The sequence below is a fragment of the Hyla sarda genome, chromosome 3 (genome assembly GCF_029499605.1).
Source record: "Hyla sarda isolate aHylSar1 chromosome 3, aHylSar1.hap1, whole genome shotgun sequence".
NCBI lineage: Eukaryota > Metazoa > Chordata > Amphibia > Anura > Hylidae > Hyla > Hyla sarda.
This window is the reverse complement of record NC_079191.1, coordinates 432,440,743-432,464,337: the sequence shown is the minus strand read 5'-3', so window position 1 is coordinate 432,464,337 and position 23,595 is coordinate 432,440,743. Positions and strand designations below refer to the sequence as shown.

The following is a 23,595-nucleotide window of genomic DNA, read 5'->3' as shown; positions in this document are numbered from 1 at the left end:
TTTGGTGATCAGTACATGCTGGGAGTTGTAGTTTTGCAACAGCTGGAGGCAACCTGGTTGGGAGACACATGATTCTCACTTGGTTCCTATTCCCCTCCTCCCATCATGCAGTTCTGCTCTGCTGAAATACTCTGTGCTGCTAAGTGTACAGGCGTGTTCACATTTGTTTTGGATGGCCGGGAGGCCACATCGTGTCACCTGCTGGATACATTTGAGTGACTTGTACTTTGACCTTCGATCTGATGGACGGGGGATGGGGAGCGAAGCGCGTTCTGCAGCTGAAGATATTTCCCTTTTCTGGAGATGATGAAGTTTTTCACCAGATTCTCCATATTACTGATGATATTCGGAACAATTTACTTGTGGATGAAGATGGTGATGATGGCGCCGCGCCAAAGGGTGGTGACCGGGCAGACAGGTGAGGACTCCGGGCCCCTGGCATTGATACATTGCAATTGTAAGTGTGGGAATTAGACTGTGACATCACTATACACAGCTCAGCGACATCACTATACCCAACTCAGCGACATCACTATACCCAACTCAGCGACATCACTATACACAACTCAGCGACATCACTATACCCAGCGACATCACTATACCCAGCGACATCACTATACCCAGCGACATCACTATACCCAGCGACATCACTATACCCAGCTCAGCGACATCACTATACACAGCTCAGCGACATCACTATACACAGCTCAGCGACATCACTATACACAGCTCAGCGACATCACTATACACAACTCAGCGACATCACTATACCCAGCGACATCACTATACCCAGCGACATCACTATACCCAGCGACATCACTATACCCAGCGACATCACTATACCCAGCGACATCACTATACCCAGCGACATCACTATACCCAGCGACATCACTATACCCAGCGACATCACTATACCCAGCGACATCACTATACCCAGCGACATCACTATACCCAGCGACATCCCTATACACAGCTCAGCGACATCACTATACACAACTCAGCGACATCACTATACACAGCTCAGCGACATCACTATACACAGCTCAGCGACATCACTATACACAACTCAGCGACATCACTATACACAACTCAGCGACATCACTATACACAACTCAGCGACATCACTATACACAACTCAGCGACATCACTATACACAACTCAGCGACATCACTATACACAGCTCAGCGACATCACTATACACAGCTCAGCGACATCACTATACACAGCTCAGCGACATCACTATACACAGCTCAGCGACATCACTATACACAACTCAGCGACATCACTATACACAACTCAGCGACATCACTATACACAACTCAGCGACATCACTATACACAGCTCAGCGACATCACTATACACAGCTCAGCGACATCACTATACACAGCTCAGCGACTTCACTATACACAACTCAGCGACTTCACTATACACAACTCAGCGACTTCACTATACACAACTCAGCGACATCACTATACACAACTCAGCGACATCACTATACACAACTCAGCGACATCACTATACACAACTCAGCGACATCACTATACACAACTCAGCGACATCACTATACCCAGCTCAGCGACATCACTATACCCAGCTCAGCGACATCACTATACACAACTCAGCGACATCACTATACACAACTCAGCGACATCACTATACACAACTCAGCGACATCACTATACACAACTCAGCGACATCACTATACACAACTCAGCGACATCACTATACACAACTCAGCGACATCACTATACACAACTCAGCGACATCACTATACACAACTCAGCGACATCACTATACACAGCTCAGCGACATCACTATACACAGCTCAGCGACATCACTATACACAGCTCAGCGACATCACTATACACAGCTCAGCGACATCACTATACACAGCTCAGCGACATCACTATACCCAGCTCAGCGACATCACTATACACAACTCAGCGACTTCACTATACACAACTCAGCGACTTCACTATACACAACTCAGCGACATCACTATACACAACTCAGCGACATCACTATACACAACTCAGCGACATCACTATACACAACTCAGCGACATCACTATACACAACTCAGCGACATCACTATACCCAGCTCAGCGACATCACTATACACAACTCAGCGACATCACTATACACAACTCAGCGACATCACTATACACAACTCAGTGACATCACTATACCCAGCGACATCCCTATACACAGCTCAGCGACATCACTATACCCAGCTCAGCGACATCACTATACCCAGCTCAGCGACATCACTATACACAACTCAGCGACATCACTATACACAACTCAGTGACATCACTATACCCAGCGACATCCCTATACACAGCTCAGCGACATCACTATACCCAGCGACATCACTATACACAGCTCAGTGACATCCCTATACACAACTCAGTGACATCACTATACTCAGCTCAGTGACATCACTATACACAACTCAGTGACATCACTATACCCAACTCAGCGACATCACTATACACAACTCAGCGACATCACTATACACAACTCAGCGACATCACTATACACAACTCAGCGACATCACTATACACAACTCAGCGACATCACTATACCCAGCGACATCCCTATACACAGCTCAGCGACATCACTATACCCAGCGACATCACTATACACAGCTCAGTGACATCACTATACTCAGCTCAGTGACATCCCTATACACAACTCAGCGACATCACTATACACAACTCAGCGACATCACTATACTCAGCTCAGTGACATCACTATACACAACTCAGTGACATCACTATACACAACTCAGCGACATCACTATACACAACTCAGTGACATCACTATACCCAGCGACATCCCTATACACAGCTCAGCGACATCACTATACCCAGCTCAGCGACATCACTATACCCAGCTCAGCGACATCACTATACACAACTCAGCGACATCACTATACACAACTCAGTGACATCACTATACCCAGCGACATCCCTATACACAGCTCAGCGACATCACTATACCCAGCGACATCACTATACACAGCTCAGTGACATCCCTATACACAACTCAGTGACATCACTATACTCAGCTCAGTGACATCACTATACACAACTCAGTGACATCACTATACCCAACTCAGCGACATCACTATACACAACTCAGCGACATCACTATACACAACTCAGCGACATCACTATACACAACTCAGCGACATCACTATACACAACTCAGCGACTTCACTATACACAACTCAGCGACATCACTATACACAGCTCAGCGACATCACTATACACAGCTCAGCGACATCACTATACACAGCTCAGCGACATCACTATACACAGCTCAGCGACATCACTATACACAACTCAGCGACATCACTATACACAACTCAGCGACATCACTATACACAACTCAGCGACATCACTATACACAACTCAGCGACATCACTATACACAACTCAGCGACATCACTATACACAACTCAGCGACATCACTATACACAACTCAGCGACATCACTATACACAACTCAGTGACATCACTATACCCAGCGACATCCCTATACACAGCTCAGCGACATCACTATACCCAGCGACATCACTATACACAGCTCAGTGACATCCCTATACACAACTCAGTGACATCACTATACACAACTCAGCGACATCCCTATACACAACTCAGCGACATCACTATACACAACTCAGCGACATCACTATACACAACTCAGTGACATCACTATACCCAGCGACATCCCTATACACAGCTCAGCGACATCACTATACCCAGCGACATCACTATACACAGCTCAGTGACATCACTATACACAACTCAGTGACATCACTATACTCAGCTCAGTGACATCACTATACACAACTCAGTGACATCACTATACACAACTCAGTGACATCACTATACACAACTCAGTGACATCACTATACACAACTCAGTGACATCACTATACACAACTCAGTGACATCATACATTGGTATAAATGTATGATGCATTTTATGGTATTTTTAAGAAATTGCAGGAAGTTTGTAAAGCCTGCCCTTCTTCTAGGGGGGTGCACGGGAGGGACGCCAGGCTCCTGGGTCCTAATGCTAAATCTGTAACAGTCGCCATCTGCCTTGCGCCATTTATAATACTGGTTTCTTATTATGCCTGGTACAGAGTTCATGGTACCATGTCTGTGCCCGCTAATGTATTACTCACCCATGTGACCTCATTCCAGAGCCGGCTCTTCTGGGTCATGTTCACACAGTCCTGAGGCACAGATATAAGCCAATGACATAACTGAGGAGGACGGCACGTGAGGTGTCACTCTGTACGATGTGTCTGCATTCAGACTGGACATGGAGTCACACACAGAGCACATGCAGAGCACACACATACAGAGAGCATACACACATACAGAGAGCATACACACATACAGAGAGCATACACACATACAGAGAGCATACACACACACACACCACACACACACACACAGAGCTCATACACACACATACCACACACAGAGCGTACACACACACACACACAGCGCGCGCACACACACAGCATACACACACACACACAGAGCGCATACACACACATACAGAGCGCATACACACATAGCACACACACACACAGACATACATAGCGCGCGCACACACAGAGTACACATACATACAGAGCGCATACACACACATACAGAGCACACACACACATACAGAGCACACACACACATACAGAGCACACACACACATACAGAGCGCACACACATACAGAGCGCACACGCACACACACACAGAGCGCGCTCGCACACACACACACACACAGAATATGCACATACATACAGAGCACATACACACATACAGAATATGCACATACACACATACAGAATATGCACACATACAGAGCACATACACACATACAGAGCACGCACATACATAATATGCACACATACAGAGCACGCACATACATACAGAGCACATATGTAACAGGGATAACGTCTCCTGGGTAGACAGGCACAGTTTTTGCAGGAACACTGTAGAAATTGCAGTCCAAACAGCAGGGGATTCCTTTAACTGACCTCAGCCAGTTTTATTGACAGGTTCAAGTACAGAACATAAAATATAAAAAACAAAATCCTAAGCCTGTCCGGCTCTAACTAACAACAGGAAACCTCACTAACCAAGTACCGGGCACCAAACAATATAGCGACGTCCATACCACTTGTAGTGCTCTCACAGGCTCCATGCAGATAACCTGTTCCCAGGCAGAGAGAGATGTCTGAATTCTCAGCCTTATATCAGGCCAGCACACCTGAGGAGGGATTACCTGACAGCCCAAAACCCGGACTGTCCGGATGGAGTGGGGGCCCACCCTTCTCTCCCCACTCCAGCAACACAGGCCCTAAAAACACACAGGTTTTATACAAACCAAAATTGCAGAGACGTCTGCATAGACCTCTGCTGAACATTTCCCTGGTTGCTTTAAATTACATAAGTAAGGAACCTCGGGCACACATAGACCCCGTCCACTACTTCTCCAGACACTCTGTCACAATACATACAGAGCACATACAGAGAGCATACATACAAAATATATACATACATACAGAGAGCATACATACAGAGCACATACAGAGAGCATACATACAGAATATATACATACATACAGAGCACATACAGAGAGCATACATACAGAGCACATACAGAGAGCATACATACAGAGCACATACAGAGAGCATACATACAGAATATACACATACATACAGAGAGCATACATACAGAGCACATACAGAGAGCATACATACAGAGCACATAGAGAGAGCATACATACAGAGCACATACAGAGAGCATACATACATACAGAGAGCATACATACATACATACAGAATATATACATACAAATAGAGAGCATACATACATACAGAGAGCATACATACATACAGAATATATACATACATACAGAGCACATACATACAGAGCACATACAGAGAGCATACATACATACATACAGAGAGCATACATACATACAGAATATATACATGCAAATAGAGAGCATACATACATACAGAGAGCATACATACATACAGAATATATACATACATACAGAGCACATACAGAGAGCATACATACAGAGCACATACAGAGAGCATACATATAGAGCACATACAGAGAGCATACATACAGAGCACATACAGAGAGCATACATACATACAGAATATATACATACAAATAGAGAGCATACATACATACAGAGAGCATACATACATACAGAGCACATACATACAGAATATATACATACATACAGAGCACATACAGAGAGCGTACATACAGAGCACATACATAAATACAGAGCACATACATACAGAGCACATACATACATACAGAGCATATACATACATACAGAGCACATACAGAGCACATACATACATACAGAGCACATACATACAGAGCATATACATACAGAGCATATACATATATACAGAGCATATACATACATACAGAGCACATAACATACATACAGAGCACATGCATACATACATACAGAGCATATACATACATACAGAGCACATACATACATACAGAGCACATACATACAGAGCATATACATACATACAGAGCACATACATACATACAGAGCACATACATACATACATACAGAGCATATACATACATACATACAGAGCACATACATACATACAGAGCATATACATACAGAGCACATACATACAGAGCATATACATACATACAGAGCATATTCATACATACATACAGAGCACATACATACAGAGCACATACATACATACAGAGCACATACATACATACATACAGAGCATATACATACATACATACAGAGCACATACATACATACATACATACAGAGCACATACATACATACATACAGAGCATATACATACATTCAGAGCACATACATACATACATACAGAGCATATACATACAGAGCACATACATACATACAGAGCATGTACATACATACAGAGCATATACATACATACAGAGCACATACATACATACATACATACATACAGAGCATATACATACATATAGAGCACATACATACATACATACAGAGCACATACATACATACATACATACAGAGCATATACATACATACAGAGCATATACATACATTCAGAGCACATACATACATAAATACAGAGCATATACATTCAGAGCACATACATACAGAGCATATACATACATACATACAGAGCACATACATACATACATACATACAGAGCATATACATACAGAGCACATACATACAGAGCATATACATACATACAGAGCATATTCATACATACATACAGAGCACATACATACATACATACATACAGAGCTCATACATACATACATACATACAGACTATATACATACATACATACAGAGCACATACATACATACAGAGCATATACATACATACAGAGCACATACATACATACAGAGCACATACATACAGAGCACATACATACATACATACAGAGCACATACATACAGAGCATATAGATACAAACATACAGAGCACATACATACATACAGAATATATACATACAAATAGAGAGCATACATACATACAGAATATATACATACATACAGAGCACATACATACAGAGCACATACAGAGAGCATACATACATACAGAGCATATACATACATACAGAGCACATACATACATACAGAGCATATACATACAGAGCATATACAGAGCACATACATACATACAGAGCATATACATACATACATACAGTGCACATACATACATACAGAGCACATACATACATAGCACATACATACATACAGAGCATATACATACATACAGAGCACATACATACATACAGAGCATATACATACATACATACAGAGCACATACATACATACATGCATACATACAGAGCATATACATACAGAGCACATACATACATACATACAGAGCACATACATACAGAGCACATACATACAGAGCATATACATACAAACATACAGAGCATACATACATACATACAGAATATATACATACAAAGAGAGAGCATACATACATACAGAGAGCATACATACATACATACAGAATATATACATACATACAGAGCACATACATACAGAGCACATACAGAGAGCATACATACATACATACAGAATATATACATACAAATAGAGAGCATACATACAGAGAGCATACATACATACAGAATATATACATACATACAGAGCACATACATACAGAGCACATACAGAGAGCATACATACAGAGCACATACAGAGAGCATACATACAGAGCACATACAGAGAGCATACATACAGAGAGCATACATACAGAGCACATACAGAGAGCATACATACATACAGAGAGCATACATACATACAGAATATATACATACAAATAGAGAGCATACATACATACAGAGAGCATACATACATACAGAGCACATACATACAGAATATATACATACATACAGAGCACATACATACAGAATATATACATACATACAGAGCACATACAGAGAGCGTACATACAGAGCACATACATATATACAGAGCACATACATACATACAGAGCACATACATACAGAGCACATACATACATACATACAGAGCATATACATACATACAGAGCACATACATACATACAGAGCACATACATACAGAGCATATACATACATACAGAGCATATACATACAGAGCATATACATACATACAGAGCACATAACATACATACAGAGCACATACATACATACAGAGCATATACATACATACAGAGCACATACATACATACATACATACAGAGCATATACATACATACAGAGCACATACATACATACAGAGCACATACATACATACATACAGAGCATATACATACGTACAGAGCACATACATACAGAGCACATACATACATACATACAGAGCACATACATACATACAGAGCATATACATACATACATACAGAGCACATACATACATACAGAGCATATACATACATACAGAGCACATACATACATACATACAGAGCATAAACATACATACAGAGCACATACATACATACATACATACAGAGCACATACATACAGAGCATATACATACAGAGCACATACATACATACAGAGCACATACATACATACATACATACATACAGAGCACATACATACATACATACATACAGAGCATATACATATATACATACATACATACATACAGAGCATATACATACATACATACATACATACAGAGCACATACATACATACATACATACATACAGAGCATATACATATATACATACATACATACATACATACAGAGCATATACATACATACAGAGCACATACATACATACAGAGCACATACATACATACATACAGAGCATATACATACATACAGAGCACATACATACATACATACATACATACAGAGCATATACATACATACAGGGGGAGATTTATCAAAACCTGTGCAAAGGAAAAGTTGCCCATAGCAACCAATCAGATTGCTTCTTTCATTTTCCACAGGCCCTTTTGAAAATGAAAGAAGCGATCTGATTGGTTGCTATGGGCAACTGGGCAACTTTTACTCTGCACAGGTTTTGATAAATCTCCCCCACAGAGTACATACATACATACAGAGCACATACATGCATACAGAGCATATACATACAGAGCACATACATACAGAGCATATACATACAGAGCCCATACATACATACATACAGAGCACATACATACATACAGAGCACATACATACATACAGAGCATATACATACATACAGAGCACATACATACATACAGAGCACATACATACATACAGAGCATATACATACAGAGCACATACATACAGAGCATATACATATATACAGAGCATATACATACATACAGAGCATATACATACATACATACAGAGCACATACATACATACAGAGCACACACATACATACAGAGCACATACATACATACAGAGCATATACATACAGAGCACATACATACAGAGCATATACATATATACAGAGCATATACATACATACAGAGCATATACATACATACATACAGAGCACATACATACATACATACATACAGAGCACATACATACAAACATACAGAGCATATACATACATACAGAGCACATACATACACAGCACATACATACATACAGAGCACATACATACAGAGCATATACATACATACAGAGCACATACATACATACAGAGCACATACATACAGAGCACATACATACATACAGAGCACATACATACAGAGCATATACATACATACAGAGCACATACATACATACAGAGCACATACATACATACAGAGCACATACATACAGAGCATATACATACATACAGAGCATATACATACATACAGAGCATATACATACATACAGAGCACATACATACATACAGAGCACATACATACATACAGAGCATATACATACGTACAGAGCACATACATACAGAGCACATACATACATACATACAGAGCACATACATACATACAGAGCATATACATACATACATACAGAGCACATACATACATACAGAGCATATACATACATACAGAGCACATACATACATACATACAGAGCATAAACATACATACAGAGCACATACATACATACATACATACATACAGAGCACATACATACAGAGCATATACATACAGAGCACATACATACATACATACAGAGCACATACATACATACAGAGCACATACATACATACATACATACATACAGAGCACATACATACATACATACATACAGAGCATATACATATATACATACATACATACAGAGCATATACATACATACATACAGAGCACATACATACATACATACATACATACAGAGCATATACATATATACATACATACATACATACAGAGCATATACATACATACAGAGCACATACATACATACAGAGCATATACATACATACAGAGCACATACATACATACAGAGCATATACATACATACAGAGCACATACATACATACATACATACATACAGAGCATATACATACATACAGGGGGAGATTTATCAAAACCTGTGCAAAGGAAAAGTTGCCCATAGCAACCAATCAGATTGCTTCTTTCATTTTCCACAGGCCCTTTTGAAAATGAAAGAAGCGATCTGATTGGTTGCTATGGGCAACTGGGCAACTTTTACTCTGCACAGGTTTTGATAAATCTCCCCCACAGAGTACATACATACATACAGAGCACATACATACATACAGAGCATATACATACAGAGCACATACATACAGAGCATATACATACAGAGCACATACATACATACATACAGAGCACATACATACATACAGAGCACATACATACATACAGAGCATATACATACATACAGAGCACATACATACATACATACAGAGCACATACATACATACAGAGCATATACATACAGAGCACATACATACAGAGCATATACATATATACAGAGCATATACATACATACAGAGCATATACATACATACATACAGAGCACATACATACATACAGAGCACACACATACATACAGAGCACATACATACATACAGAGCATATACATACAGAGCACATACATACAGAGCATATACATATATACAGAGCATATACATACATACAGAGCATATACATACATACATACAGAGCACATACATACATACATACATACATACAGAGCACATACATACAAACATACAGAGCATATACATACATACAGAGCACATACATACACAGCACATACATACATACAGAGCACATACATACAGAGCATATACATACATACAGAGCACATACATACATACAGAGCACATACATACAGAGCACATACATACATACAGAGCACATACATACAGAGCATATACATACATACAGAGCACATACATACATACAGAGCACATACATACATACAGAGCACATACATACAGAGCATATACATACATACAGAGCATATACATACATACAGAGCATATACATACATACAGAGCACATACATACATACAGAGCACATACATACATACAGAGCATATACATACGTACAGAGCACATACATACATACATAAATACAGAGCACATACATACATACAGAGCATATACATACATACATACAGAGCACATACATACATACATACAGAGCATATACATACATACAGAGCACATACATACATACATACAGAGCACATACATACAGAGCATATACATACAGAGCATATACATACAGAGCACATACATACATACAGAGCACATACATACATACAGAGCACATACATACATACATACATACAGAGCACATACATACATACATACAGAGCATATACATATATACATACATACAGAGCATATACATACATACATACAGAGCACATACATACATACATACATACAGAGCACATACATACATACATACATACAGAGCATATACATATATACATACATACATACAGAGCATATACATACATACAGAGCACATACATACATACATACAGAGCATATACATACATACAGAGCACATACATACATACATACATATAGAGCATATACATACATACAGAGCACATACATACATACAGAGCATATACATACATACAGGGGGAGATTTATCAAAACCTGTGCAAAGGAAAAGTTGCCCATAGCAACCAATCAGATTGCTTCTTTCATTTTCCACAGGCCCTTTTGAAAATGAAAGAAGCGATCTGATTGGTTGCTATGGGCAACTGGGCAACTTTTACTCTGCACAGGTTTTGATAAATCTCCCCCACAGAGCACATACATACATACATACAGAGCACATACATACATACAGAGCATATACATACAGAGCACATACATACAGAGCATATACATATATACAGAGCATATACATACATACAGAGCATATACATACATACATACAGAGCACATACATACATACATACATACATACAGAGCACATACATACAAACATACAGAGCATATACATACATACAGAGCACATACATACATAAAGAGCACATACACACAGAGCATATACATACATACAGAGCACATACATACATACAGAGCACATACATACATACAGAGCACATACATACAGAGCATATACATACATACAGAGCATATACATACATACATAGCATATACATACATACATACATACAGAGCATATACATACATACAGAGCATATACATACAGAGCACATACATACAGATCATATACATACATACAGAGCATATACATACATACATACAGAGCACATACATACATACAGAGCATATACATTCAGAGCACATACATACATACAGAGCACATACATACATACATACAGAGCACATACATACATACATACAGAGCATATACATACAGAGCACATACATACAGAGCATATACATACATACATACATACATACATACAGAGAACATACATACATACATACAGAGCACATACATACAAACATACAGAGCACATACATACATACAGAGCACATACATACATACAGAGCATATACATACAAACAGAGCACATACATACATACAGAGCACATACATACATACAGAGCACATACATACATACATACAGAGCACATACATACATACATACAGAGCACATACATACATACATACATACAGAGCACATACATACATACAGAGCACATACAGAGCACATACATACATACATACATACAGAGCACATACATACATACAGAGCACATACATACACAGCACATATATACAGAGCATATACATACATACAGAGCACATACATACATACATACAGAGCACATACATACATACAGAGCACATACATACAGAGCATATACATACATACAGAGCATATACATACATACATACAGAGCACATACATACATACAGAGCACATACATACATACAGAGCACATACATACATACAGAGCATATACATACATACATACAGAGCATATACATACATACAGAGCATATACATACATACAGAGCACATACATACATACATACATAGCACATACATACATACAGAGCACATACATACATACAGAGCACATACATACAGAGCACATACATACATACAGAGCACATACATACATACATACAGAGCACATACATACAGAGCACATACATACAGAGCAAATAACATGCATACAAACATACAGAGTACATACATACACAGTACATACATGCAGAGCAAATACATACATACAGAGAACATACATACATACAGAGCACATACATACATACAGAGCACGCACATACATACATACAGAGTACATACATACATACATACAGAGCACATACATACATACAGAGCACATACATACATACATACAGAGTACATACATACATACAGAGCACATACATACATACAGAGCACATACATACAGAGTACATACATACAGAGCACATACATACAGAGCACATACATACATACAGAGCACATACATACATACATACATACAGAGCATATACATACATACAGAGCACATACATACATACAGAGCACATACATACATACATACAGAGCACATACATACATACATACATACAGAGCAAATAACATACGTACAAACATACAAAGCATATACATACATACAGAGCACATAACATACATACAAATATACAGAGCACATACATACATACAGAGAGAATATATACTGTGATACTGAGGCAGCATGGAGGGCAATGAAAGGGTGTTTTCCAAGACCTTCATCCTAGGTGAGTTAGCGGAGACGCTCATCAGGTGCCTAATACAGAACAGCAGGGAGGACGATATATAAGAGTCCAGGAAGTGTAGTCTGGATTCTCCCCAGAAGACAGCAGGGCGGCTGTGAGGGAGAGGCAGGGGTCCTTATGAGGGAGAGGCAGGGGTCCTTATGAGGGAGAGGCAGGGGTCCTTATGAGGGAGAGGCAGGGCCCTTATGAGGGAGAGGCAGGGGTCCTTATGAGGGAGAGGCAGGGGTCCTTATGAGGGAGAGGCAGGGGTCCTTATGAGGGAGAGGCAGGGGTCCTTATGAGGGAGAGGCAGGGGTCCTTATGAGGGAGAGGCAGGGGTTCTTATGAGGGAGAGGCAGGGGTCCTTATGAGGGAGAGGCAGGGGTCCTTATGAGGGAGAGGCAGGGCCCTTATGAGGGAGAGGCAGGGGTCCTTATGAGGGAGAGGCAGGGGTCCTTATGAGGGAGAGGCAGGGGTCCTTATGAGGGAGAGGCAGGGGTCCTTATGAGGGAGAGGCAGGGGTCCTTATGAGGGAGAGGCAGGGGTCCTTATGAGGGAGAGGCAGGGTTCCTTATGAGGGAGAGGCAGGGGTCCTTATGAGGGAGAGGCAGGGGTCCTTATGAGGGAGAGGCAGGGGTCCTTATGAGGGAGAGGCAGGGGTCCTTATGAGGGAGAGGCAGGGGTCCTTATGAGGGAGAGGCAGGGTTCCTTATGAGGGAGAAGCAGGGGTCCTTATGAGGGAGAGACAGGGGTCCTTATGAGGGAGAGGCAGGGGTCCTTATGAGGGAGAGGCAGGGGCCCTTATGAGGGAGAGGCAGGGGTCCTTATGAGGGAGAGGCAGGGGTCCTTATGAGGGAGAGGCAGGGGTCCTTATGAGGGAGAGGCAGGGGTCCTTATGAGGGAGAGGCAGGGGGCCTTATGAGGGAGAGGCAGGGGTCCTTATGGGGGAGAGGCAGGGGTCCTTATGGGGGAGAGGCAGGGGTCCTTATGAGGGGGAGGCAGGGGTCCTTATGAGGAGCACAGCCTGGCGGTGCTGTGAGTGACCCACAACAGTGAAGGGGACAGACCAGGGACACAAACGCTGCGTGTGAACAGTGAGTAAAGGTTACAGGTATGTTTTGAGCTGGTGGAGACTAGATTACCAGGGGATAGAGAGGGAAGTGACTTGTGTAGTCAGTGACTAGACGGCCTGGGAGGTGCTACTGCAGGGTTCACAATCTTTATGGGAGGAGACATGGGTTTTTTTATTTTTTATTCCGAAAATATTTATACATCTGTTATTCATTGATCTTAAAACCCTTAAAGGGGTAGTCCAGTGGTGAAAAATCTATCCCCTATTCTAAGGATAGGGGATAAGTTTGAGATCGCGGGGGGTCCGACAGCTGGGGCCCCCTGCGATTTCTCTGTATGGGGCCCCGGCTCTCCGGCCAGATAGCGGGTGACGACCTCCGCACGAAGCAGCGGCCGACACGCCCCCTCAATACATCTCTACGGCAGAGCCCGAGATTGCCGAAGGCAGCGCTTCGGCTCTGCCATAGAGTTGTATTGAGGGGGCGTGTCGGCTGCCGCTTCGTGCGGAGGTCAACACGCCCCCTTCCTGCAGGCTGTCGGGGCCCCGTACAGGAGATCACAGGGGGCCCCAGCGGTCTGACCCCCCGAGATCTCAAACTTATCCCCTATCCTTAGGATAGGGGATAAGTTGTTCACCACTGGGTCACCACTGGACTACTCCTTTAAAATGAATCTGTGGACATTATACCCACATTACAATCTGCAAGAGTTCCCAACCACCTGTGAACCTCCAGCTTTAGAAAAACTACAACTCCCAGCATGCTCGAACACCTGACAACTTCTAGTTCTTACCTTTTCAGTCTCTATCCCGGGTTGTGTATACAGGAGGTGACATGTAGTATATACACTTCAGTCTCTATCCCGGGTTGTGTATACAGGGGGTGTCCTGTAGTATATACACTTCAGTCTCTATCCCGGGTTGTGTATACAGGGGGTGTCCTGTAGTATATACACTTCAGTCTCTATTCTGGGTTGTGTATACAGGGGGTGACATGTAGTATATACACTTCAGTCTCTATCCTGGGTTGTGTATACAGGGGGTGTCCTGTAGTATATACACTTCAGTCTCTATCCTGGGTTGTGTATACAGGAGGTGACATGTAGTATATACACTTCAGTCTCTATCCCGGGTTGTGTATACAGGAGGTGTCCTGTAGTATATACACTTCAGTCTCTATCCCGGGTTGTGTATACAGGGGGTGTCCTGTAGTATATACACTTCAGTCTCTATCCTGGGTTGTGTATACAGGGGGTGTCCTGTAGTATATACACTTCAGTCTCTATCCTGGGTTGTGTATACAGGAGGTGTCCTGTAGTATATACACTTCAGTCTCTATCCTGGGTTGTGTATACAGGGGGTGTCCTGTAGTATATACACTTCAGTCTCTATCCTGGGTTGTGTATACAGGAGGTGTCCTGTAGTATATACACTTCAGTCTCTATCCTGGGTTGTGTATACAGGGGGTGACATGTAGTATATACACTTCAGTCTCTATCCTGGGTTGTGTACAGGAGGTGACATGTAGTATATAAACTTCAGTCTCTATCCTGGGTTGTGTATACAGGGGGTGTCCTGTAGTATATACACTGCAGTCTCTATCCCGGGTTGTGTATACAGGGGGTGACATGTAGTATACACTTCAGTCTCTATCCTGGGTTGTGTATACAGGGGGTGTCCTGTAGTATATACACTGCAGTCTCTATCCTGGGTTGTGTATACGGGGGGTGACATGTAGTATATACACTTCAGTCTCTATCCTGGGTTGTGTATACAGGGGGTGACATGTAGTATAAACACTTCAGTCTCTATCCCGGGTTGTGTATACAGGGGGTGTCCTGTAGTATATACACTTCAGTCTCTATCCTGGGTTGTGTATACAGGGGGTGACATTTAGTATATACACTTCAGTCTCCATCCTGGGTTGTGTATACAGGGGGTGTCCTGTAGTATATACACTTCAGTCTCTATCCTGGGTTGTGTATACAGGAGGTGTCCTGTAGTATATACACTTCAGTCTCTATCCTGGGTTGTGTATACAGGGGGTGACATGTAGTATATACACTTCAGTCTCTATCCTGGGTTGTGTATACAGGGGGTGACATGTAGTATATACACTTCAGTCTCTATCCCGGGTTGTGTATACGGGGGGTGTCCTGTAGTATATACACTTCAGTCTCTATCTTGGGTTGTGTATACAGGGGGTGTCCTGTAGTATATACACTTTAGTCTCTATCCCGGGTTGTGTATACAGGGGGTGACATGTAGTATACACTTCAGTCTCTATCCTGGGTTGTGTATACAGGGGGTGTCCTGTAGTATATACACTTCAGTCTCTATCCTGGGTTGTGTATACAGGAGGTGACATGTAGTATATACACTTCAGTCTCTATCCTGGGTTGTGTATACAGGAGGTGTCCTGTAGTATATACACTTCAGTCTCTATCCTGGGTTGTGTATACAGGAGGTGTCCTGTAGTAAATACACTTCAGTCTCTATCCTGGGTTGTGTATACAGGGGGTGTCCTGTAGTATATACACTTCAGTCTCTATCCTGGGTTGTGTATACAGGGGGTGACATGTAGTATATACACTTCAGTCTCTATCCTGGGTTGTGTATATACAGGGGGTGTCATGTAGTATATACACTTCAGTCTCTATCCTGGGTTGTGTATACAGGGGGTGTCCTGTAGTATATACACTTCAGTCTCTATCCTGGGTTGTGTATACAGGGGGTGACATGTAGTATATACACTTCAGTCTCTATCCTGGGTTGTGTATATACAGGGGGTGTCATGTAGTATATACACTTCAGTCTCTATCCTGGGTTGTGTATACAGGGGGTGTCCTGTAGTATATACACTTCAGTCTCTATCCTGGGTTGTGTATACAGGGGGTGACATGTAGTATATACACTTCAGTCTCTATCCCGGGTTGTGTATACAGGGGGTGTCATGTAGTATATACACTTCAGTCTCTATCCTGGGTTGTGCATACAGGGGGTGTCCTGTAGTATATACACTTCAGTCTCTATCCTGGTTTGTGTATACAGGGGGTGACATGTAGTATATACACTTCAGTCTCTATCCTGGGTTGTGCATACAGGGGGTGTCCTGTAGTATATACACTTCAGTCTCTATCCTGGTTTGTGTATACAGGGGGTGACATGTAGTATATGTGGTAACAGCCTTGGGTGTGTGGTAGATGGGGTGTTACTGTGTTGATATATGAGGGGTTAATTTAACCCCTGTCACTCGTGACGCCAGGGTGCGGGTTAATACGCTGAGGTGAATCTTCGGCTTATCGCCACCCTTCCCAGTGCATAAATGACTGAATGTCCACAGCAATGATGAACTTTGAACTTGCGTGAAACTTTACTGAGGTATTTGCGGTACATCTAATAACAACAACAGTCTTAGTAATACAGTCTCTATACAGCACGGCAGTGATTGACAGATGCTGAGGACCATTAAGTTATCCAGAAATTATCAGAATTAGAATGATGCAGAGATCCGCTGGATTTAGGGGAATATTTAGGTCCAGTGATCTTGCAGAATAATGAGGGATTGAAGTAACTCACAGTTTTGTATGACGACCGCGGCCGCAAGGCTTTGGCCTGGTTACTGCTGATGACAGCTGCGCAGATCCTCCTTCATCAGCAGCCCACGAGGAAAGAGAGAGAGTAATGGCCCCCGCTCCCTTATATGGGCATGGGCCGTTTTGGATTGGTCCGTGTCAACTGTCACTCACCGTTACAATGCATGGTGGGTGAACACGTCACGGGGACCTCCAAAGGTCCTAAAGTAAAACCATAGAGTTTACCTGGTCACGTGACCCGCCGGTCCTGCTACACTCCGAACAGATAAATAACTATATATACATTATTTTACTTATTATTATATAGATATTAAATAGAACTACTATATGCTTACTGACTAAGTGAGAGGTGACAAGGGGAAAGCTAGACAAGAGGGACCCCGCTGTCCTAGGGACTCTGACTATGGGGACCTCCGTACAGGTAACGTATAGGATACGGAACCGGGACACCACAAACCCCCTTACTTAAAATACGTCGACCTCAACGCCTGTCCCCTTAGGCAGAGGAACTTGGACTAGAACAGGATTATACCAATAATTTTCTGTACATCCTGACAAAACTTAAATAAACGTTAAAAATATTCACATTCTCTGGATACTCTTACTAGTATCTTGACTAGACAATAGAAAGCTATCTAGATATTTTGATGAAGCTATCTAGACAGTGATGAAGCTATCTAACCTTTAGTTTCTAGCTTTCAAGACATTTTAATTAAGCTTACTATAAATTTTAAGCTTACTAAACAATTAGGAAGCTATCTGACATTTAGTTGCTAGCTCCTAAAACTGTTTTATTAGCTCTCTACACATTTTTATTAGGCTAACTAGACATTAGTACAACTCTCTATATCCTTGAGTCTCAAGCTGTCCATACATTTTGAAATCTCACCACATTTTTTTCTTTTTGCCACGATGAGTCACCTGTTAGTACACAGAAGGGTATATTGGCTAGCCAGAAGCTAGGTCACAGTAAGATTGGTTGCTAGGGTCTATCGGCTACACGCTACTTACCCCTAGAACACCACAGTATAACCTACCTAAGTTACCTTTAGAAATACGTGTTTTATTCTATACTCGCAAGAGCATCTACTGGCCAGATAGAGCATCTCACACACATAATACAGAGACAAAAAATATGAGTGTACCTAACAGTGGCAGGAATTGGTTATCAATGGGCTACAATTCCTAAGTGTTTCTTGAATGTGAGATATATATCTCTATTTTTGTGTATGTACTGAAGACTGGAGTAGTACATTTAAGTGTATAGTTTAGTGTGATGAAAGGTGCTAGCGATTGGCGACTAGAAACAATGTCACTCTCGGAGAAGCCAAGAGAGTCACCTATTGAGCAACTACTAAAACACCTTTAGCATTTTTATACCATTGTATGTACATGTGTACAAGAGTTATTTACATTTTTGTTTTTTGGTGTACACGGGCATCTAGCGGACAATTTTCTGTGTACAACCTTTACTCACTTTTTATGTACACAGACACAAAGCTATTTTTCTGTGTAAAGGAATTATGTTATGCCGAGCGCTCCGGGTCCCTGCTTCTCCCCAGAGCGCTCGCGGCGTTCTACTATCTGCAGCGCCCCGGTCAGACCCGCTGACTGGGAGCGCTGCACTGTCACTGCCGGCGGGGATGCGATCCGCGTAGCGGGACGCGCCCGCTCGCGGGTCGCATCCCAATCTACTCACCTGTCCCGTTCCCCGGCTGTCACGTCCTGGCGCGCGCGGCTCCACTCTCTAGGGCGTGCTGGCTCTCTAACATTTAAAGGGCCAGTGCACCACTAATTGGTGCCTGGCCCAATCAGTGTATTAGCTTCCATCTGCTCCAGGCTTATTTAAACCCACTTCCCCTTCCTGTCCTTGCCGGATCTTGTTGCCTCAGTGCCTAGTGAAAGCGTTTTTGTGTATGCCCTTACCAGTGTTACCGGACCTTCTGCCGTTGCCCTTGACTACGAACCTTGCCGCCTGCCCTGACCTTCTGCTATGTCTGGCCAAGGGGCGGATCCAGAGTGGAGTATTTTGTGTTGGCGGACAGAAAACAAGATGTTGCTTACGGAACTTACAATATTATTAAATGTATCATACAGTCCTAACCTTGTTTAAGACTCTTAGGCCATGTTCACATGTCAGAATAATTATCAAATATACCGATTGCCACAGAATGGGAAAGTGCTAAAGAAGTTTTTACCATTTAAAACTACAGCTCCCAGTATGACCTAAGTAGTGGTGAGGGGATGCTGGGAGTTGTTGTTTCACCCATCATTACTGCAGAACTTACAAGTGACTACAGCTCTGATGGGACACACACAGGAGGATACAGAATGATATCAGTGACTACAGGTGACGTCTTCTCTATAGCCTTTCCTTATCTAATTCAGATGTACTTACCACCGGGACTTGTTCCAGCTAAATCTTCTCTGCAGAACTTGACGCCCAGACGTCTCTTCACTACGATTCTGATCCTCTATATGAAAACAATAATTATTATAATACTGCCAAACACTGTATTCTTCTAATACAATACCGCCACACACCCTCTGAATATAATTCTGACACACTGTACCCCCTGAATATACAACACACTGTACCCTCTGAATATAACTTGCTGTGCATTACACCCTCTGAATAAAATACCCAAATGTTTTGTGGCCCATAAAAAACGTTCCACCCCAGAAATTCCTCATCATATACAATATACTTCTGAAATGCAGAACACTCTGTGCCTTCACATATAGTAATAATGCCCCATCTTGTGCCCCTACATATAATAATTATGACCCGTCCTGTTCTCCCCACATAATAATGCCTCCTGTGCTGTGCCCCTCACATATAATGCCCTCTGTGCTGTGCCCCTCAATTGCCCCATTGCCCCCCCCCCCCTGGATCCGCCACTGGTCTGACCTCGCCTCTGTCTAGTCCTTCTGTCCCACGCCTTCTCAGCAGTCAGAGAGGTTGAGCCGTTACCGGTGGACACGACCTGGTTGCTACCGCCGCAGCAAGACCATCCCGCTTTGCGGCGGGCTCTGGTGAAAACCAGTAGCAACTTAGAACCGGTCCACCGGTACGGTCCACGCCAATCCCTCTCTGACACAGAGGATCCACCACTAGCCTGCCGAATCCTGACAAATTATATACATATTTATTATACATGTATCAACACTCCAACAAGGTTCAGGCGCATACACCTGATAAGTGCAACATTTTGACGAAAAGTCCCATAAATATAGGGTACATACAGAGAACAGACGTGTAAGGATCTGCAGTCCACCTACACTAGGAGTCTATGGGAAACACGGCTTTACCACAATCAGCCGGGTACAGTCCTTATGAATCTCCTACTGGCTAGGAGTCTCTTGACTTAATAGTCTGGCACAAAGCTTAGTGGTTACGTTGCTGAACTTAAAACTGGAACAATCTGAGCACAGTCCTGCTAGGCACATGTCTTGAACTTTTCTGTTACTGGAAAACAAAAGTGGTTAACAAGAGAAACAACAGGACATTACTTTAGAGTCTCTTAAGAGGATGTTCTTCCTCACTCTTCTTGTGCCTCTCTGGGTTCCCCTATACCTCCCAACATCAGGGGCAGGTATGGAATTAACATAGCTCTGCCACACCACGTTGGTGAGGGTGGAGCAGTTGATGGTGGGATTTAAAGAGGCTATAGGCTTACTAGCCGGAATGTAAGTGGGGCAATAGGGCTTGAGCACCATCTCCAAATTAGGAGCGGCCCATAACCCTTTCGTCGGTACCCTGGAAGCAGGCAAACTCTCCATGTCAGAAGAGGGCCTTGGTACATATGTTGGTACCTGTGCAGGAGGCAAACTCTCATTGCTCCGAGAGTGCCTAGGTACGTGCGTTGGTACCTCTGGAACAGACGAATTCTCATTGCTACGAGGGTCTAGGTACTGACTTTGGTGCCCGCAACTTGGGCCTACTTTCTTGATCCTGTGCAGGACTTGGCTCTTGGCGGTACACAGAAGATGATGAACTTGGTTATTGTTGTAGAGGCTCCTCCTCCTTGGGTACACTGGTGGAGGCTTTAGGAGTAGACCATTTCGGCCTCAGGTTGAAGGGATCGGACTCCCAATCAGTTGAAGGAAAATATTTGAAGGGAAGCTGTGTTGGGGCCGTTGGTGTTGTGACCGCTGCAGCCCATTCTCCACGCAGGCTCTGGACAGGGGTGTACTCCACAATTTCACCCACCTCCAAGGAGTAGAACTTTTTATGAAGATATGGCCTTTGTACTGCTCGCCGGTTTACGAGGAT

At 42.4% G+C, this 23,595-nt stretch overlaps 1 protein-coding gene across 2 annotated transcripts in view; it reads left to right on the top strand.

Moving 5' to 3' along the window:
• The first annotated feature begins 306 nt into the window (after nt 1-306).
• Nucleotides 307-23,595, top strand: part of LOC130360881 (carbohydrate sulfotransferase 14-like) — a 46,431-nt gene continuing 23,142 nt past the window's right edge. Inside the window, exon 1 of one of the 2 annotated variants that reach the window (XM_056563425.1) lies at nt 307-418. In XM_056563425.1, coding sequence (XP_056419400.1) covers nt 307-418 — 112 coding nt within the window. Of the gene's footprint in view, nt 419-14,476; nt 14,658-23,595 lie in introns of those variants that run through there. The other variant, XM_056563426.1, reaches the window with a different exon arrangement.